We start from the raw sequence: 22,473 nt of genomic DNA on the forward strand, positions 1-22,473 counted from the left end.
TTGATAAATATCAAACACAATTAAGAAAGTGATGTATAAAAGTATAGTTAAGAAAATATACTAATTTTCTAATTATTTTTATTTGATTATAACTTGAGATTTGAGAGTTCAGATTGGTACCTGTGACCTAATAATAACTTTATTTTCATTGTCAATTTTCTTTAATGAATTTTATTAATCATAACGCATTATTTGACCCATGTGCATTTTATGTCGCATGAATGCTTGATTTAATTAATCAGAAAAAGTGGAAAACAAACAATATTTCTTACATCAAATTACTTGTGAAATTTCTAGTGAATAATATTGCTGGCGGCAGGAGTGTTTTTAAATATTTCAATACAACGCAATAGTCTGATTCAACATAAAATTTAAAAATTATAGAAAATTTTATAATATTTTAAAATCATTTTTAAAAAATGTATTCCTTTACAGATTGTTTGCCAAATAAATGGGACTCAACGAAAAACTTATTGATATTATTATTAAATAAATAAATATGTCATTAATTTTTGACCGACTAAAAAAGAAATAAATTGTATAAATTGGAAGAAAAAAAAAGCATATCGTATTAATTTTTAAGGAGATGATTTACTTTATCCATCTAACTAATCTTGTAAAAGTTCCATTTTTATATGCACTTTAAACCACACATTTAATTGTCTGGACTATAGTTCGACTCCAACCAAACAAATACAAACTCATTGCTAATGTCAAATCAAATATGTCTCAATCCCAAAATTAAACATCAAATGCCAACCAAATTAAATCCAATCCAATCAAATCAAATACTTAATGACTTTACAAATTACATCAAATCAACCAAATACCTCATTTCACTTCAATCCACAAAGATTTATACACCACCAAAGAATTATGTTGCCCCTCCCTTAGTCAGAGTTTTCGGATTCGAACTTTGAGTATGAAAATATCTTTGGTAGGAAGCGTTTTTCTCCAAATGAGACCCTACACAACTCAAATTTAGATTAGTCTGACTCCAATGCAATAAGACACCAGACTAAATCGATCGTTCAAGTATTTCAAATTGAATAAAGGAAGCGAGACATATAGATCAGGTATAATCCATCTATATTGAATCCCTTGAATGAGACCCTACACAGCTCAAATTCGAAATAGTCGGACTCCAATGCGAATATCAAGACACCCCGGACTATTCAACCTCCTCTTTCTTTATGGGCTCTCTATTATGTGGGCCAAGATTTGACACATGGATAAAAGGCTTCTACTTCTAATGGGCCCATTTTCTTACTTCTATGAGGCCCAAAAGACATTCTAAACCATGCGTGATGATTACTTCCTTTTTTACTTTTACCCTTTAATCTTTTAATGTTTTTAATAATCACCCCTTTAAATTATCATAATGTTTTATATTATGATTTGTTACTGTTAATTGTTCAATACTTTTCTACCATCATTTATCTTAATTTATTATTATTACTACTTCATTTTTTGGTGATTATGAAAGCAATATTGGATTTGGCGGTGCAATTACTAAACACCAATTGAATTCATTATTTCAAGATTTTCTTTCACGCGTGATTTTTTGTTTTTGGTTTTTTGTAAATTATTAAAGTATTCTTTTCAAATAATTGATTGACAAGAATATTGTCAATCAAATACCTCGTGTGTGTGAGCATGTGTGTTTGTTTGTGTGTGTAAGAGAAGCTTGTCAATCAAGGGCGGAACTAGTAATTCAGATACAGATTCGATCAAACTCAGTAGATTTTGGTCAAATATTATATTTTGTTAATAAATTCATTAATATATATAAATATTAATTTAGAACTCAGTTATTATTATTTAAAATTATCATTATAAAATTTAAAACTCATAAAATTGAAATTCTAAATTCGCCTCGGTTGGCACCCACTAAAAATCTAGAGAACAAGAAAACCATATGTACAAACAAAATAGACCTTTAACCTAACATTTTAAAAGATTCAATAGGGACCAAAGTTTGAATCCCATTGAATTTTTTTATTCACTAATACCAAATGCTATTAATTAATTAGAACAATACCATAAATGGCTTCACTTAGATGGTTTTCAAAACAATTTAAACTTATGGATAAAGTTAAAAACAGATAGAAGCTTCAATTATGGCTAGGGATGGCATAGTTTGGATCCAATGAAATTCTATTTATTTCAATTCAACTTTTATCCCTGTTAATTAATAAAGTAGGTTTGATATATCATTTGTAATATGCACATGTAAAAATAAATCATGAATAGAGTATTTATGCATATAATCAGGCGGAGTCAGATAGGGGTAAGGGGTTCATCCAAACTCCATTCGACAAAAAAATTACACTATTTTATACAAAATTATATATTTTTTAAATGTATCTACAGTAATAGATATTGAATCTCCTAAATTTACATCATGAAATATATATAAGGTGGCATTTAAATCAAACTTACTTGAGGGGGGGAGAATTATAGCTTACTTGAGAGGGGGAGAATTATAGCTTGATTTAAGTCATTAAAAGTAAAGTTGGTAGTGTGGGAATAAATAATGATGATGGTAAATTATCAAAAAGAGGAAAAGGTTTATTTTTTTTATCCTACTTTAATAAAAAAATAGTTTTAAATTTAATCTAAAGTTTGAGTGGTAAACAAAACTTTCCCAAAAGTATCTACTTATTATTTAATTTTCACCCCATTCCATCATCAATTCTTCCACAAATAGTTGCATAATATCAATCACCATGATTTTAGGGCTTGAAAATATGGGTCGTGCAACTTTACATTAGGTTAAGGTTACTACAACTTTTCAAATAATAATAATAATAATAATAATATATTACAACTTAATACTAGAAAGTTAGAGTTTAGATTAGGGTCTTGGCCAGAATTAATAATGTTTTTTTTTTGGAATTACATTACAAAATTAAGCTCTAGGGTATATTAGAAATCTATTACTTTAGATTACAAAGTTCAGGTTTTAGAAGTTTGGCTTTTGGGCTTGTACAATTTTACGTTTAGTTTTAGTAGTACTATAGTGCCCGTTTTTGTAAAATATAGTGAGATTTTTTCTTTCAAAAGGTAGTAGTATTTTCTTTTCAAAATCACGTGTATATAGTTATTGATGGTAATTATATATATATATATATATATGTAGTTGTAAAAGCAAAAGTTAGATGTACGTGTGGCCAATTTTGTGTTTTCAAAATAGAAGTTGGACAAGTGAGGCTTGCTTAAGTGGTTGAGCGTCTCCACTATTAACCAGTATGTTGAGAATTCGAGTCACATTAGAGGGTAAGTGGGAATACTATAGCTCCTCTTGTGTGTGTGTGTGTGTGGGGGGGGGGGGGGGTGTATGTATATGAAGATGGTACTTCACACTAGACTTAATAATGCTTCATTGGTTTCTTGCTAGAAATTAATTAGATATAATTCTACAGAAAGAGAGGTAAAAAAAAAACAATAGTGCAAGAATTAAAAAAGAACGTAGAGTTCAAATATTAACGCATGTATGTATTCTATTGTTTTTTCTTTAATAACAATAACCTTGTGAAGCAATAATATATTTGTTCCATTTCTTGATTACACTACATTCTAATGTTATTTAGTCATTTAGATTTTAGACACGTTAGTCAAAAAATCCATTTAGACTCAAAATAAAAAATATTGAAGTATCATTTCTGATGAATGCTTTGGATAAATTGACAATGATAAAACAAAACAATTCATCAAGAACTATGTTTTTCTTCAAAACACAGATATCCTTGGTTTAATCCCAACCTAATTGCCAAAAGCTATATACACTTCAGTTAAACTTCACTACTCTAAGTTTTAATAATTAGGAGCCTTTGTGAGGCTTCTGATTCTGATTGATGTTTATGGCAATATTACAAACAGAAGGTGTATCTACATAACTTAAATCCTTCTGCAGCAAGGCTTCAGATGGCAACATTTAACTCCCTCCACTGACAAATGAATTGTATTACCTTCGAAGTGCCCCCGTGATGAACCACTTCTTGAACTAGATCCCCACGCAGCATACAAACTTTCAGCTAGCTGTTTCGTGAACCCGTTATTACTAAGATCTAACAGTTGCAAGTTCTTTGCCATTTGAATAGCAGCTGGAAGCTCTTGAATGTACTCATATTCTTCCAAGTTAGAATGGTTCTTTATACAACTCTGATTCGTTGCTCGCTCTGTAACATCTACCTCCACTTGCTCATCTTCACTATCAGGAGCTTCAAGCTGATTATAATCTGTATTCACTGTACATAAACCTTCTTGACAACCTTCTTTAGCATTAGCTGCAGATACCTCAGATGTATGCTCTAAAAGGTTTATATCTGTTTGGAGGACATTTGAGCATGGATCATGTAGCAAAGCCTGAATTTCGTCTTGATCTGCATTTTCAGCCACGTTGAGCTCTTCCAGATAATAGTTGTCTGATAATCCCTTTAGTATCGAAAGAATGCCAAGAAGTCCCAGTTGACATTTCTGTAATAGCAGGACTCGAAAACAACACTGGGGATTACTCACTGCTGCTGCCAATGCCCTGCTACCCTGCATTTATACACATTTTTTACATTTTCAAATTGCAAATATCGGAGTATTGTAGTGGAGTATTACAGATCAACTGATCCAAGTGTATATATTGAGAACTCTACCATACCGGAGGTAGGGTGAAGGAGCGTAAAGCTTTCCACAACATGCATATTGTCAGAAGTCGAGAATTAATCCAGCTATATGTTAGAATATTATAGATCTATTCTATGTTTTAAGGTTATCAGTATAGCATATTACTTCTAATTCTGTCATAATTAAGTAATTTTTCTTACTAAATAATTCTCCTTATTTCTGATAGTCTAAACTCATGTATAAGGAGGCTCTTGTACGTAGAGGCCTAAGTAATTTCTGTGTACTAACAAATAGCCTTATACTGCTTCCCAACCAATGGTCTTCCTTCTTGTCGATCTCTTTTTGGTGACTGTTTTATTAATCCACTCTTCTTTCATATACTATTTTGGTCTTCTCCCGCTACCTTTGCAATGACAACAATTGTTCAGACAGGTATTATAATCAGAAGGAAGGGCATCAACTAAGTTTCAACTCAACCCTTTTTCTGATAGGTTCGACTCACTTCACTCCGTGTTAGGTATCATTTTTCAAGAGGCACACATAACAAGGAAGGAACTGAACTACTGAAGTAATGAATAATAAGAGAGTGAAACAGACCTCTTGCTTGAGCTGATTACCCGCAAGGTCAAGCTCAACTATGCTATTAAATACAGAAACTTCTGCATTTAATCTGACAATGCAGTCAGGTGTCAGACCACAAGATGAAACGTCAAGCTTTAGTTCTTGACTTTCTGTGGACAATGATTGCATCAATTTTAACATTCCATCCTGCAGAGACATCCCAGTGTCATCAATTTTACTTAAAGAAAAAAAAAAAGGGCAACCCGGTGCACGAGTCATCCCACGATTAGTGTCCGAAGAAGGATCGCACCATAAGGAGTGTTATGTAGGTAGCCTACCCTGACACATGTGTCAATAACTGATTGCATGGCTCGAATCCGTGACCTATAGGTCACACAGAGACAACTTTATTGTTGCTCCAAGGCTTTCCTTTGTTTCAATTAAAGACCACATAAAATAGTTAAAAGGTAGATGAGTCGCTCACCGTCCCTATACTAGTGTTTCCAAGCAGTAATCCAGACAAGCAAGAGCTCTTGATAAATTGACAAAGACTCTCTATTACAGGCTTGCTTAGCTTTATTCCCTTCAAACTAAGCTCTTGAAATCTACAACACGAAATACAAGATCATGCACTTTGTAATACTTGAACCAATCTTGAGTTTTTACATGTATAAAGAAGAATAAAGCAAGTCAACGGAGTTCAAGGACTTGCCTCTTTAAGTTGGTAAGTGTAACCAAAAGATTTATAACAGCATTTGCAGCTACTGGGTGGTTGTGTCCTATACAATGAAAGATTGAGACAAATAAGTAATGCATCGAAAAGGAAACATTCTTTCGAACTATCGTTCAAATAGTCAATTATAAGTACCTAAAGAAAGATGTGTAAGCACTGATCCAGAAGTCAGTGAGTCAGCAACCTTTTGAATTGTTCTGGATGTGATTGAACATTGCTCAATATTTAAACTATAAAGAGCTGCAGAAGAAGAGCTATGTGAGAAATTGAGAATAAGCTGACGAACACTGCAACTAGAAGAGCCTGTAATGAGCCGTTAAATATGGAGCCTACTCAATATCTTGCCAGTTTTAGGCTAATCAAGCACTCATCCAATTCATGTAGAAGGGAAGGCAACAGCATACTCACTTCATGAAAAGCAACTAGATGATAGCTTTACTTTTAAAATATAAAAGAGCGAGAATCTCCATACCTTTGCAGTTCTGCAAGATAGTTGAAAGATATGATGCACATGCATCAGTCAAACGGTTCCCAGATAAGTTGAGTACTTCCAATCGAGCGTATAGAACATCGCATTCACAAATCTGTAAATTTGTACAATCAGATAAGACTTTCTACTGGATCAATTCAGAATGTTATGTCTTTCATCAGCTCAACTGCAAACAAAAGAAAGATGACAAAGTGTGGCATGTGGATGATCTCAAATCATAAGTGACTTTATTGTGTCTCCCTCAGGATCTGACTAAATAAAACAGTTTAGGTGCCTCCCTGAGTTACAAATCTATCTACCCAACTAACATTATCAGCATTACATACTTTTCTGCCATTTGAGACATAAAAGACTATACCTGAATTGACTAAGAGTTTCTCATGAGAGATAATTCAGAGTCTCTTCATATTCTGAAACTTCTATAAATGATTCAGGATCAATTTCATGCTAAATGTCATGCCGCCAAAACAGATAATGGAGAAGAATATTTCAATTTTAAATTTAGGAATTATTTTCTGAAAGTGGAATTGTTCATAAAGTTCTAGTGCAGATACCAGAATGGAATATCTGGAAAAAAATAAATCACTGTAGCTAGATAAATCATGAACTAGTAATGATCCAAATCAGTCATCCAGTGAAGCTATCTTAACAGCAACTTAACAAAACAACAAAGCCCTCAAGAAACTAGAGATTCGATTCACTAGGCCAGTGGTTCTTTAGAAGTTTCTAAAAGTTGAGTCGTTACTAATAATACTCTAAAAGCACTAAGATGCTTTGCTATTTTCATATTCACTCTCATCAAGACTCAATCAAAAATCAGTCAAATACTCAAATGTTTCTTCTTGGATTACTTCCCCTCCAAAAGGATTACAAATATTACTCCCCTTATGCACGAAATACTTGCAAAAAAAACCATGAATTCAACAGTCATAAAGAATGTATCTTTATCCCAAAACTCAGACATGGAGTTCGCCACTGTGTCAGAAAAACTATCAATTTTAGGATTCCCATCACTCTTGTGACAACAACACCCAAATAATTCTCTACATTTGAGGATCAAACCACGTCTCAGTTTGGGATTCCCCATCACTCTTGTGACAACAACACCCAAATAATTTTCTACATTTGAGGATCAAACCACGTCTCAGAGGGTGCACACTAACCTCTCTCGTCCTACTCCCAGTCCTAAGTAACAGAACAAGGAACCTAAAGTTTGCTCCAGATGTCAGAAGGATCCTAAATTGATGCAGTACACATTTTGTCAGCTTTTCCCTGACAAGATCCAGAGTCAAACTACGAGGGAAGATATTCAAGGCAACACATATTCTTGTTCTCTACCAGTGTTGTCAAAGGCGTGCTTAAACCTTGAAGCGAAACTCAAAACATGTTGAGTGCTTTGCATCGCTTAGTGTGTACTTCAGTTTCGTCATCAAGGCTCTAAGACATACTTTCCTTACCAACGAGTGTTTCATGAAGAGGCAACACTAAACAATTAATATTTCACTTAATTGTTTTTTTTTTCAATTTCTTTGTCCATATATTTGTTATTCATGCTAATAATTATTAGTCCTAGATTAAACATATATATTTGTATTTATTCTCCATTTGTGCCTTTTTTTCATTAAAGCACACGCTCTATTTGCGCTTTGTGCTTAGAGCACCACCAGACCTTAAAGCTTTTTTGCACTCTTTGATTTTGATAACACTGTTCTCTACAAAAAAAAATTATTTAGTTAATGAGCTTTGTATTCCTATTGCACAAGGAAAGGAAACCGTAGCCTATACTCATGACTATATTGTACACTTTGTTACCTGTTGAAGTGTGTGACCATCTCAGCTAAAGGGTTAAGTTGTTTAAGAAAGCACACATTTATTAGTTAATTGTATTCTCAACACGACCCCTCACGTGCGGTCTTGATTCTTTTTCATGGGCCAAACACGTGGAAATTCTTTTTTTTTATAAGGGTGGCGGTAATATTCGATCCTAACCTCTGTCTGTTCTAATACTGAAGTGTGTGAGTGTGACCATCTAATCTAAAAGTTTAAGCTATTAGAGAGAGCACACTTTTATTAGTTAATTATATTCTCAACAGACAATAAGAAGTTGTCCTATCTACAAGCTTCCACCACCAATCTGAACAATATAAGAATTTCTTAGCAGCATAAAGGAGGATCTACAACAACCTAACAAGAAGGAAGTTGTGAATGTATGTGTTCACTTTAAATACAGGATTAGATGGCAGTATTTCCCGGCATAAGTCAAGACTAGTAGGAAAATGTTCCACACAAACTTATGGGAGAGACTATCAATCTATCATGAAACATTTCCTCCTGTTGCAAAATGTCATATTTTAATTTTGCTATCCTTGGCAGTTAATCTTGTCTAGGGCCTGCATCAACTGGATATTAAAAATGCTTTCTCAATAGCTACCTTGAAGAGAAAGGCTACATACTACTTTATTTGGATCTGAACCAATATCAGATTAAAGTTGTTTATATGGAACAGCATAGATAGAACAACGGAAAAGAAAATCCTCTTATTGATTGTATGAGAAAGCAGAGGAAAAAATGTCATTATACCCTCCTTTAATCATCTTAATACATAATAAAAACATTATCCTAATCTTTGTAACGCGTAATAAAAAATGTTAGTTGGATGTCTGCCTTGAGTAAATGTCAAACTCTTCCAATATATTCATGGAGTTGGAAGTATTTTAAGCTACAGAAGATGTCATATACATTTTGACTTGAACAACCAGAAAATGCTACATTAACTTCTGCCCTCAGAGCATGATATCTTCAGCAAGAACATGGCTGAGTTGTGCACAATTCATGAGTACATTGTATATCACATTTAAGAGGCAAAGAAAGTCATATTTCAAAGTTCTAATAATTATTTAGTAAAACCTGGAACAAGGCAGTTGAACCAAGTCGATTGCAGTGCAAATCCAAGGTCAAACCACCATATTTTTGCCCTGATGCGATGAATACTTGCTTAAGCTTCTCTATTGTTCCATTTCCTGGTACATTGCCAATATTAGGAAAAAGAATAGCAAAAAGGTGAACTTATAATTCACAGAAATGAAAATGGCTAGGAATCAAGCTATTTGATAATCATAAATAGCAAATCGGAGTGTGCACTTTTCGGGTAGCAGTATGAAGAAAGATCTTGACCATATGATTGTTACCTAACAGATTGTGTGAAAGGTCTAAGACAGCAAAAGTTTTGTGTACATAGAGGGCATTGATTAATGGTGTAACTGATATATCTTGCAGTTCGCAATCAGATACCACGACTTCATCCTCCGACACCTGGTAAAGATATATAAAAGAAGCCATCAAACTAATGATTAGGGGGTTATGTAAACACATTAATTTTCTTGCTCTGATTTAAATACGATTGCTAAAATTGCTATTATGTCTCCATCCAAAAAATTCATGTGCAGCCCCACTTTAAGATATTAACAGTTTGTCTGGGATATTGAAACAGCTAAATATCAATAATACTTTTGACTTTAAATGATGCCAAGCCCATTCTTTTATTCTTGTTGCTGCACTATCCTTGTTGTTGCACTGTTTTGGCTGATGGAATTAAAATATATTAGGGCAAGTGGTCCTATTGTTTTTGGAAGAAAGAAGCGGATCTAGAAAAATTTTGGGAAATTCACAGACAGGCTAGGAGGCTAGCAAATTAAAAAATTTCACAGTGACAAGGTATTGAGATTTTTCCTTTGCTCTTGGGCATGAAAATTGAATACAGTTGGGCTGATATAATGCTTTTGTTAAAGAAGTGATAATGGGTAGGAATTAATGGCTAACCATAAAAGTAAGTAATGATGTGATAATCATTGTGAATGGGGTAATCATTAGTCAATTATGAGTCTAAAAACTTTAAAGAATTTGGAACTTAAAGCCACTGTAGGCTGTGAACTGGTGCAGCAATGTGGTTTGCTACGAAATTAATTACGTTTTTTCATCTAAGATTATTTACGCACGGTTTGTCTATTTGGGAATAGAGTGCTAATTTATTGTGCAGATAATTCACTAATTAAGTTTGTTAGTGATGTGGAGATATTCTTTAATCTTTAAATGATGGTGTAAGGTGTGAGATATTAGGGTTTAGCTCTAAGCTTAAAAGTTTGGGATATTGAGACTTGACTCCGACTAGCATAATTGATATCGCTAATCAATATTTTGCATAGATTGAGGCCATTGGAGGCTGTTAGGTTGGTGTTCTATCCGTTGCAAGGTTGGGGAACTTGTTATTAGCGAGGTAAGTGAGACTATAAGCTTTAGTGCTTGCTTTTCAAACTTGCTTTGAAAATATGCTTTATCTGTCTAGTCCATGTGTTGGAACAAGTATGAGCTTGGCAGAATCAGTGGTCTTTCATCAGCCGTAGATATGCTATTTTGTGAAGAATATCGAATTATTTTTTTAGAAGTGATATGTGGTGTGACGTTGGATATCTTTCTTCATTACCGTGATATAGTTACTAGGGGCATACATAGCTGTCGTAATATGTTAGGGGTCTTGTTCATGCTGTCGTAGTATACTTTGAGGCATTATATATGTTGTCATGGACATGTTGGGGTGCTAGGCTGATCTCCTTCACTACCGCTTATGACAAGCTTTGAGTGTGGATTGAATTGAAACAGGTAGCGTCCTTTTTGAACATTTGTTAGGACTTATTGAGCATTATATTATGAAGTATATTCCTGTGCATATCAGTTACATGTTCGCTGTGTAGTTGTATTTTCTAATACTTGTTTCAGAGGTCTTAAAGTAGCGGGTCGAGGATCTTACTAAATTATATTTATATATAGCTCACTCCTCACATGCATGTCCATGCGAACACTGTTGCAGAGGGTGAGACTAGTGGCTGGCAAGTCCATTCGCGTAGATCCTGTTGCTGAGGTGCGCCTTCGCATTATTCGTGGAGGCTAAACTCATGTAACTCTATTAGATGCTCCATGGTCTTATTGTGGAATTTGGGCTAGAGAATTGGTATTTTGGTGATCGTTGAATCAATGGATTGATTATGGATTTTGCAGGATTATTATTCTCCTTTTGTTGATTATTACTAATGTGATTAGACTTGTGCATAATGCTCTCAGTACTTAGATAGTTTGGGTAAGTGTTTGAATATTTGGTTCTCCCGATTGATGAGTGATGGTGTTAGCAGGTGTCAATCACATCTAGGAGGTATTTTGGGATGTGACAACTAGGTTTGGTTCTAATTTACAAAATCATGCTAAGAGAAGACCCCAACCCAAAAAATAATTTAGTTCAGAGATGTTTATATCAACTCCTTGACAAGCTACTAACTTGTTAATGAATATGAATGCTCCACAAAAGCTCTGACATCTTAGAAGCAAAAGCTAAGGTATTGTTGGAAATGTAATGAAATTTGTATCTTACCTCTTGGTTGTACAGCATCTTAAGAACCTTCAAGATCGGTGGCTGAGTCAGCTCCTCGCAGCAATCAATGTACAGTTTCATGAGATGTTTTGGAACCCATACTGCTGATGACAAATTTGAAGCTTAAAATGTAGGGGATATAAATGACATGGCTTTGTATATTTCAAAATCTGAAAATAGCCAACAATTTTTTTTATTTTTTTTTGCTTTTTTCTTTCCAAACCGACTCCCAAAAAGACTTCATCTTTCAAGAGATCAAGTCCTTTTTCTTGTTTTTTTTTCTCCTCTAGTTGCATAAAATTATTAAGACTTGCCATAGCCATTATAGTTATTTGCATTAATTCCATAGCAATCTCAAGAGCAGGGAAAGCAAATATCTCTATTAGGAAATAGTACATTCATGTGTTTCAAACCAATATATTATTTCTCCTTTATACATTTCCAGCTACCTAAAAGTGATATTTGGCATCATGAAGGCTGCCACAATGAGATGATGACCAAGTCCTTGTCTGCATTGACTGTTTGATGGCACAAACTTCACTATATGGAAGGACAACTGGAGAATGGTAGCATGGTTTACAGACGTCTATTTCTAGGAATGAGTTGTTGCTTAATGCTAAATTTTAGGAATATCAACCCATATAACATGTTGCCACCAGTCTTCTATTTTTAAAATGCTTGATATAGGCTGTAAATATTTGTAGGATTCTCTATGCAGTTATAATAATTACTATGGTATATTGTGAAAAAAGGGGCTAGTAGGAGGTAAACTACACCCAAAAAAATATCACTACTATACCACTTCTCCAAAATTTCATCTAGCACTAAATTTCAAGTCATCTTCGCATCCTTAACAAGTTTGGTATTCACAACTTAAGAGAATTAGAAACACATTAGAGTTTACTCTTTTGACAAGAAACTACTAACGATTTGAAAAGTAGCAATTGAAGGACAGGAAAATGAGTATCCGAGAAGGAGCAGATCAGAAGAAACATACCATCGATTGAAACTTCAATGCATGCCTTTCCAGCCATATTATCTTTTAGGATATTAACTGCTTCTAATGATTCTATAGCTCTTCCTTCATGCATCATATGTTGGATGACTGGCACTAGTCCTATGAAGAAACTAATCTATATCAGATGACTGACATGTGATGCCAAGACAAATTAGAAAACAAACTTATCCGGAGATTGTCTGCACTTCACAGTAATTTTATACAAATACATTCAACGGATAGCGCAGATCACTTGAACTCTTTCTGCAGCTTTGTATCAACCTTTATCAAGGTTCTTTAAAAAATTCTGATAACAAAGTATATGAAAATCCTGCTTCTTTGCTGCTCTATGGTATTTTAGAAAATCTTAGTAGTTCTCATACTGATAATGGAGCAGCCGCAGCAGTAGCATTAGGAGCAATAATAAACCTTAAAATAATAAATAAAAAATCGATGCATTAATGTTGTATTCAAAATGCTCATTTTGCAAAGCACTGGAACATTCATGAGTTGCAGTAGCTATGTCTTCTTGCTATTCACTGAATACTGGTTGATGCCTCGTGAAAAGTAATAAATCAACAATTTGAGAAAGTGAGAGTGTGAGAGTGTGAGACTAACTACAAACTGAAACTTATTTCCCTACCTTTAGATCTCTCCTCAGCTGAGAGCTGTAAAAAGAACAAGCATGCTACCTCAACTTTCATCTGCTCTAAGCTGAGCTTTGTGCCAGCATTACCTGAATCCCACTTTACATGTACTACATTGTTGCCAATTCTGAAGAGAACATGTTGCTGTTAAACACATCAAGTAAGAGAGATAGTCAATTATTGCAGTGTAATAACAGTATTCCACTAAATATGTTAATGTTTGACAATGTTTCCTATAATGAACCAAAAAGATCTAATGTTGTACATGTGATGGGTCAACGGCCTAGTTATCGTATTGCATATTATGGACATAAAGTTAGACTTATCACTAACTTAAGGTGAAAATAGAAACATATAAACTAACTTGGTATTTAACTTTCTGTATTAACAATTATGGCCAGTAACATAATATCTTGAGGCTTAATTTACACTCACACAATGTTCACCACAAGCATGCAGAGTGAGATCAGAAATACTGTCATTGCCAGAAACATCTGCATCCAATTCTCTGCCACAAGCTCCATAACTAAACTTTGGAGCAGACCTTTTTGTGCTTGAATATGTGAAATCCTTGTCGTCCCTTAAACCTAACTCAGGAGTCCTAGATTTGTCGGAGCAAGTACTTTCTTCAAGATTGATAGGGGTACAAGCACTGACAACACATCCTGAACCAACTGGTGAAACTTCCTGCCACACAATCAACTTTCTTGTTAATAACAAGTACTTGATCAAATTCTCCAGAAGGAAGCTATTTCTTCAGATTCTTGTAAAACAATTGAATACCTTCAGTCCATGAGAAGGACTACAGCGATGTTTTGTGTCTTTAACTGCAAATTTACCCAAATACTGATCAGTGTTCTATTTCTTTCATGATATAAACTTACTAGTAGCTGCAGACCAACTCACACTCATCAGAAGTAGCAACAGTTTCTACAGAACACTTGTGAGAGATTCTTTTTGAGCAATGGCCCATTTCACCCTCTAGAGGAGTAGAAATAATCCTGCTGGAGCTGTATACATCCTCATTATCATCTTCGTCATCAGAGAGAACAAGGCGGACACGTTTACGACCAACTGCTTGACTACCAGCAGGTCTCGACATGCTCGGGGACGGAGAATCAGGTAGCTCAGTAGTAGCAATAGGTGTTTCTACATAAGCTGATTTCAGCTTAGATAGATTCTTACTGGGACGGATAAGTGATTTCAAAGGCAGATCCTCGAATTCATCTTCACTGCTGTGAGATTTTGATTTCTTGAAACCTCTCTTAGCTTTCTTTGGTGTAATGCTATCATATGACATGATTGGCGATTGGTTGCTGGCCTCTGTTTCACTTTCAGAACAGCAATCCCCTGCAACATGTTCTGCTTCAAGATCTCCAATTTTTGACTGCTTCAATTTGTCAATTGACGACTGCAACCTCCTGTAATGTTTCATCTTATTACTAACAAAGGAATATATATATATACACACATATATATATTATATGTACACACAAAATCCCTAATAATCAATGATATTCAATATGTAGACTATGCACAAGACAAGAAAATATAGGCATTTACTTTTTCAGTAACATGTTACTGATGGACCAAAATCCAAGGACTTCAGGAGTAAAGGCATTTTACCTGGCCTCTTCCACATTATCAAATCTGATCATCTGGCTATAGTGCATATTTTCTAGAGCAGACAACTGAATCGAGGGCTTCTTTGCCTGAATGGCAATCCTGCAAAATGATAATATAGTTGGCAGATATTAGAAGGGGAAAGCATTGATGAATTAGGTTGTTAACCATTTTTTGTTCTAGAATCTTTAGCTTTCTTTTTTACTGCTTTTCATTTTGTCTGTTTCTCAAGTAAAGCTACTTGTATGCCATCAAGTAAGCACACAGAAATGGAGAATATGGAAAATGACAGTGTCCATAGAAGTATTAACACACCTTGCATGGGTGCATCCCAAATCACAGACTTAGTTTGAGTGGCCAAATATGAAAATTAGAGTTAAAATTATATGGTAGTTTAAAGGAAAGTGGAGGTTTGAGATACTTCAGGGATGAAAGATGTGTACACAAATTTTGAAGAAGTACAGTATTAAAAAGGAATGTGTACGAGAGGAAAGAGGTTCCCATTTAAGGAGGATACCATTAGGAGATATGTTAAAAAAGAAAGTACTATATTCCTATTGGGACGATGGAGTATGAAAAAAATGAACAAAATATATGAACTACTTAAGGATTGGATCATTCTCGTTAGGTATCCATGCAATGATGATCTTTTACTTTACCAAAAGAGAGAGAAAGACCACACACGCAGAGAGATTTTACTGAGGAAGTACAATGAAAACACAGCATATCAAGGTTTAGACACCATATAACCCCGCATGAGAAATTTAGTTCCAGTTGGGTATCTAAACTCTTGCAGCCAAGCACATTTGACTCGTATGCTGGATACCACTCATTCAGCACATGATTGAGATAGTGATAATAAAGATGGGGTACCTGTAACCCTCTTCAAAAGCCGCCAAAGCACCTCCCCAATTACCATTACAATCCAGTACATTTCCAATATTGATCTTTGCTAGTGCTTGTCCCTGAAATCACTATAAATGTGTTAAAGAAGAGATTACTAAATACTCAAAGAGAGATATAAATTAGTCAATTCTTTTGCAGAGATTCCAGTTCCCGACAAGTCCCAAGTGCACACATCCCAATATGATCATAATATCTCAGGCACCTTTCATGAATAAGAATGAAAGTGAGATTGCGGATATGTTTGTTAAGCATAACAAGATTACCTCCAAATTTCCAATTGATCTGTATGTATCCAAGCTCTTGTTGTACCATTTAAGAGCTTTGTCAAAGTGCCTAAGCTTCTGGTGTGATTCTCCAATGGCTAGAAATGAGTCGCTTAATTTCTCTTTGTCACAGAGCGCAATTGCTGTCTGCTTCTTCTTTTTGGCATATGTACGATGCTTACCACAAGAATCAAGGTACCAAATTACAAAACTTCCAATTACTTAATTGAATACAACCAGTCAAAAACAGAAAAAATTACTGTTGTCACATTTCTATCATCAAGAAACTCCTTTGATTAACACAATGCATTCAATGTATAAATGAAAAGGGAACACAAAGAATTAGAAGAAATGAGGTATATTGGTTCCACGAATGTGTTGGAACTCTGCACTCCAGTCATTAGACTGACACAAAAATATCCACACTCAGAGATCCAGAAAAAAGATTAAAAACATAAATGGTGCTTCCAAATCAGACCTCAGTTCTTGGATATACCTCAATCTATTGAGATAGATATGAAAAATTACTGTTTGAGATTTTGGAAATTAAATCAGTTCTTTTTGGCCAAAGAAACACATTGAAATGACTGCCAATAACTAATCTTTCTTAGAAATTGATTAAGCAAGAAAAAAGGAGATGCGTGTAAAAAGAAGGATCAATAGCGCAGAGGAGGTACTGATCAACACAAGCTCATCAAGCAAAAGATCTATATTTTTTGCCAAGACAGAATTAGGTTTGGAAGCATGATATTGGATGATGAAAACAAATCATGGAAATATGCTAGCAAGTTAACTGGTAGTTAAAATAAAAGCAAGAAGGCATGAAGAGAAATACGTACTTTTACCCATGCAAAGATTGCACTACATTTCTCGATGAGACGATCAAGTGCTGAATTTTGTTGCAGCAGGCACTTCCTCTCACCCTCTGTTCCTCTAGCTATTTCTATTTCCCTTGAGAGCTTTTTGAGACTTTGTTCTCCTATTTTTATCTCATCCATTACCTTGCGTGCTTCTTTCACTATTTCAATGTTTTGATTGACTTGACTAATCAAAGCATCTTCATCTTCCATGGACTTCGCCAGTTTGAGAGCCCATTCATAACATTTCATGGCCTCATCATACTTTTGAATCCTGTAATGCAACTCCCCAAGATTTATATATCCCTTTGCCTCCCCTTGACAGTGCCCTATCCTATGACAAATGGTAATATCTTTCTCAATGTGCTCCCGTGCTTTATTCAAATTTCTTAGCTCAGTGTAAACATTTCCAAGGTTATGATGGAGCCTGCTACGTCCATCATCATCCTCACTTACCTCTTCTTCATCACAGATATCTAATCCTTTACTGAGAATTCTTTCAGCTTCTTCCAAGTTATCAAGATCAACTTCAAGCATACCAATGTTGTTGTAGGCATCAATGTATTCCTTCACAAAAGAATGTTTGCTCGATTGTAAATTCTTCTTCAGAGTTTTGGCAAGATCCAGTGACAATTTGAAATACTTTCTAGCATTCCGAACTGAATCATGGTCATCCTCCGACTTCAGAAAAATTTCATGATATGTTCTTCCCAGTTGAGTGCTGGCTCTTTGCTGCTCAACAAGGTCATTTTCATCCTTGGCAAGCTCTAAATGCTTTTTCTGTACCATACAAATAATAAGTATTGACGATAAACAAATGAAACATTTACGCTGCAAACATAATTGTTGGAAAATTGATGTTTTATGTGAAGAGTAATACAAAGCGAGAAATGGGTATTTTTATTTTTATTTTTAAAGGAAAATATATAGAAATAGATTATAAGTCAGTTTGGTTGGATAACAACACGAAGAAATACAATGTTCAATCAATGATGAGCTATTTTCACTCTTAAGATTTATCTTTCTCATGAAACGTATTAGGTTTGGAATTTGCCATCCAAATAGCAGATTTATAAGAGTGAGCATGAGGGGTTCACCAAATATGAATATTAGAGAGGCAGGAGAGAAACCAGTCCAGCATCCCAAAAGCACGAACAGAGCACTATGCATATCATGAGAACAAAATTGGATGCCTAAGGAGGTGACAAATGACATTGTTGCCCGTTTATACACTGAAAAGAATCAAATAATTCCAATAGCATCTTGAAATCCTAAAAATATGTTAGACATAGAGTGACAGACAATCAAGTTCCGAGTCAACAAGTGAATGTAAATGCTTGAAAATTTAGATCTTAATACTAAAGATAAGGCCCAACCATACAGGAAAAGAACGTGATATGACAAAATCAGCACCACTCATATATTTTCATATGGTTAACGTAATGATTCCACAGGTAGTTGTACTGAAAAATGTGAACTCTGTTGGATCTCCAGCTGTTGGTATAACCAATATTAAGGAAACTTTTTTTTTTTTGAAATTGGTAAGGTTGAATTCTTCAGCATTAACGGTATGCTGGCAACCTCCAAAAAGGGATAATTACAAATTTCCTATCAAATGTATAATCTGATCTATATCATCTATATAAAGTTGTTTACACCAAAAAAATAGAGATACTATACAATTCCATTTAACTTTGTGGATGGAATTGGATCTATCTTCAAAATATCTTCCATTTTTTTCTTTCCAGTCTGACCATCACACACATGATGGTATTAGCTTCCACCATCTCTTTTGACTCTTACTGCCTCCCCTCATAATCCAGCAGCTCAACATATCTGATGTATGTTCTAGCATTGTGCAGTTCATACTTGTGATGTTGAGAAACAGGTTCAAAATTTGAGCAGCAAACTTACAATGCAGGAAGAGACGGTTATTTGTTTCCCTTGTCTTGCACAAAAAACACCTAGGGACCAGTTGCCTGCCTTTCTTTTGTAGAACTTTTTGTGTTAAACATGCTCTCTTTATCACTAACCAGGTGAAACACTTTACTTTTGTAGGAATGTCACTCTTCCAAAAGTAACTCCAATTATATTTTCCTCTTTTGTAGGCATTGTTGACGGAAAAGACTCCAGTCTTACTATGTTTCCCAGGATCTTGTCTGTTGATATTGTGGTTATAATCATTCCAGCTAGTTTTCCCAATAGCGCTGCCACCCTCTCCACCTCCCAGTTATTAAGTAGTCTTCTTAAAGATATGTCCCATCCCTGTTTTGTCCAACAGACACTCACTTTAGCATCAGGGTTCTCACAGATTAGAAATCTGGAAAAGTTCCCTAAGAGAGGTTTGGTCTATCCAGCCATCTTTCCAAATTTTAGTTTTGTTTCCATTACCCACCAATATTAAGGAAACAAGAAAATAATCCTTAACTAGGTAACTGATTATATAGAGAGAAAAAAGATATTAGATCTTAAGCCCACTGAAATGTCATTAGTATTACAAACTATAATGTCACAAATGTACAATTAATTAAAGCATATTGCATCGCCATTTAGTGCAGTTTTTTAGTTCAAGAGTTAGAGAAGTTCCCATGCAAAATAAAACTAAAGCAAATTTCAGAACTTTTCTTTTCAATAGACTATAACTTGATGCAATCTGACACGTCTAGCGTACTAAATAAAATGAACATTAGCATAAAAGTTGGACCTACACCCACACTTTGCTAGGATTTGACCCTTTAGACCAACTGTACAACCAGCAAATCCATCTTGGGTTCCCCTAGCTATGGCTATGCCTTTATTCTCTGCCATTTTTCTTCCACTTATTTTTGATAACCATGGTATCCAGGCTAAATCGTGTGCACCTCGACTAGCTCCATGAGATACCTGGCACCTCTCACCAGCAACGGGTAACAGGTAACTCTGTCCACCAAGGCTAGAAAAGATGAGAAGAAATCACCAAATGTTTTATCCCTAATGAGATTTGAACCTAAGACCCCGTGGTGCTCAATCCACTTCATTGACCACTAGGTCACATATTCTCGACCATTTGAATTGTGTTTATCAAAGTCATCTACAGAAGTATAATGATTTATGCCCTTAACACTTCATCCCCAGCAACCCAAATACTCTTATGTGGCTTGCAGCTAATGCATTTGTTTCTAGTTAATAGCAGGCATCCCCAAAGAAACCAATTAGACATCTACCTAGATAATCAACCTTGACAGTGTTTCTCAAATAAAAATTATATTTCTTTCTAATCAGTTTAAATTCTATGTGCCATTAAAATATTGCACAATCAGCTCATTGCAAATTCACCTATTGGTTCTGTTGCCCATTAAATTTTTAAACTTTATGTCAAACAGATGTCAAAAAATAAAATGAAATTATTTTCTTCGAGTTAAATTGTAAAGGTTATGTTCAACATTTCGAGTAATGCTAAATAACTTGCTACAACCAGCTAAGCTAAATGTAATCACTAAGCACGTTTACCTGGAAAGTGAGGGCGTGTTCGTAGTCCTGAAGGCGGAGATAGACTTCACCAAGAGATTGACATGACGGAAGAAGCTGCTTCTCGGGCAAGTAGTTGAGTGATATTTCGTAGTCGATTCGGAGCCAACGAAGCGCCTCTACATACTCTCCTCGGTTCTTCAGCATGTCGCCGATCAAATTTGCCCATCTCGCCTCCTCCTTTCGGTTCCCCTCTGCTTTTGCGCTCTTGTAAGCTCTCTTCGCCTCAATTAGCTGGTTCTGGCTATCGTTCTTGCCCATTCAATTGATGATCTATTGCTGTGCGATTTGGAATTGTGAGAATTTAGGGCTTTTTGCTTTACTCTCTACTTTGCTGAGCTGCTTTTTTTTCTTTTCTCTTTCATGGCGGGGATGTTGAAAAGGGGCTTTCAATTATTCGCGCCAAAAATGTTTCGTCTTGTTGGGCTTTATATAGATCCGAGACTATACAACTACAAGATATGAAATAAAAATATTGTATCGTGTTTATAATTTGAGGTTGATGTAATGAACGAGATCGAAACAAATAAAAAAATATTTGAAGTCATTAATTTATCGACTGTAAAAAAAGAAGAAGAGTAATTTCATGTTGAAGGAACATGTTCTTTGATGGAGTTTTGAATTGTTTAACTAATCCATTTTTTGTGTTAATATATGATATTATTGTTGAATCAATGAAAATTATAGTGTATTATGTAGGATTGGATCTTCTTACACAAATTGAGATATTTGTAAAACATATTTGTTTATTTATTTATTTTCAATTGTAATTTATGATATTTCGCCAGTATACACTCTTATTTAGTGATGGATATTAAATGTTTCGTGTCATAATTTAAAGAAGTGAAAAAAAGACCAAATTAGTGTAAAAGAAAAATTATTTAGACCATATAAACAAAACAATTCAATTACATTAGTCATTACTATATTTTTTTTCGCGACAAACTTCTTCGTTTTGTTAAAATGAACCAACGATAGTTTTACTACAAACATTTCATCAATTTGATTTAATCATGATAAATAAGTGTGATTTGACGTAAATACAAAGTACACCTAAATTTTAGCATAGTAATTAGTAACAATAACATGATAAAATGCTTAAATTATAAAAAAAAAATATAACAGTGTATTGCAAATAAATAGCTGGCCAACTCTATCATAAATCTGTAGCCAATGTGAGAAGTTTGAAAAAACTTTACTACAAAGAAAGCACAGTAATTATATCCCACATCGCCAGATGAAGAAAACGGATAAAGCAGGTGAGTATAAAATTGGGCCAAGGAAGATGAAGAAACATACTTACCTGGACGGGGTCAATGGTCGATCGTGAAGGTCCATGGCCTAGGCTGGTGACCTCCATTGCACTTTGGAGGGGTACCTGCCTAAGATCGGCCCAAGTGGTCGAGTCTACGTCATAATTTGTTGCTGAGGGGGCCTGCGTTCGCGCGGCCCCTGCCAATACTAGTTTAACTTTATTAAGTGGATCTTAGATTGAGAAGAGTTTGTGATTTGGGCATAGTGGGAGATGTGTTTAAAACAAAAAATGAAGTGTAGGTAGAGACATAAGCTGTTGAATGAAATGAAAAAGGGGATTCATAAGCAACAACTACAAGGGTATCAAACTACTTTGCCAAATTATGGAAGTTCGGTAGAGAGTGATCAAAATAAGAATGAAGAGGGCTGTGTTGATATCTAAAAGTCATTTCGGATCAAGTCTAGGATGGTTGGCTATAGAAGTCATTCATACTGTTAAAGAGATTGTTGAAATACAATACATGGATAGAAAGAGAAACTTACATATGGTGTTCAACGACCTAAAAAGGCGTATGATAAAGTCCCTAGGAAAGTCC

At 34.8% G+C, this 22,473-nt stretch overlaps 1 protein-coding gene across 1 annotated transcript; it reads right to left on the reverse strand.

The window, feature by feature from the left end:
• Window positions 1–3,679: 3,679 nt before the first annotated feature.
• On the reverse strand, window positions 3,680–21,064 carry LOC102586614 (protein TONSOKU). The gene is made up of 19 exons (XM_015310278.1): window positions 20,606–21,064; window positions 17,099–17,896; window positions 16,260–16,436; window positions 15,964–16,055; window positions 15,094–15,192; window positions 14,374–14,888; window positions 14,251–14,294; window positions 13,903–14,154; window positions 13,464–13,611; window positions 12,821–12,940; window positions 11,824–11,924; window positions 9,593–9,716; window positions 9,312–9,424; window positions 6,387–6,498; window positions 6,050–6,154; window positions 5,894–5,960; window positions 5,666–5,786; window positions 5,218–5,388; window positions 3,680–4,545 (listed from the first exon to the last, which is right to left on the reverse strand). The coding sequence occupies exons 1-19, from the start codon at window positions 20,882–20,884 to the stop codon at window positions 3,901–3,903; spliced, it is 4,083 nt and encodes a 1,360-aa protein (XP_015165764.1). The 5' UTR covers window positions 20,885–21,064; the 3' UTR covers window positions 3,680–3,900.
• Window positions 21,065–22,473: the final 1,409 nt, after the last annotated feature.

This window comes from Solanum tuberosum, unplaced genomic scaffold, assembly GCF_000226075.1.
Source record: "Solanum tuberosum cultivar DM 1-3 516 R44 unplaced genomic scaffold, SolTub_3.0 scf00131, whole genome shotgun sequence".
Taxonomy (NCBI): domain Eukaryota; kingdom Viridiplantae; phylum Streptophyta; class Magnoliopsida; order Solanales; family Solanaceae; genus Solanum; species Solanum tuberosum.

Excerpts from the sequence above, each read along its gene's own strand:
- LOC102586614 (XM_015310278.1), bottom strand. The coding sequence starts at position 20,884 with ATGGGCAAGAACGATAGCCAGAACCAGCTAATTGAGGCGAAGAGAGCT. Across the intron at positions 16,056-16,259 it reads GATCAATTGGAAATTTGGAG|GGACAAGCACTAGCAAAGAT; the intron begins GTAATCTTGTTA and ends TAGTGATTTCAG. Across the intron at positions 11,925-12,820 it reads CATTGAAGTTTCAATCGATG|TATGGGTTCCAAAACATCTC; the intron begins GTATGTTTCTTC and ends TGTCATCAGCAG.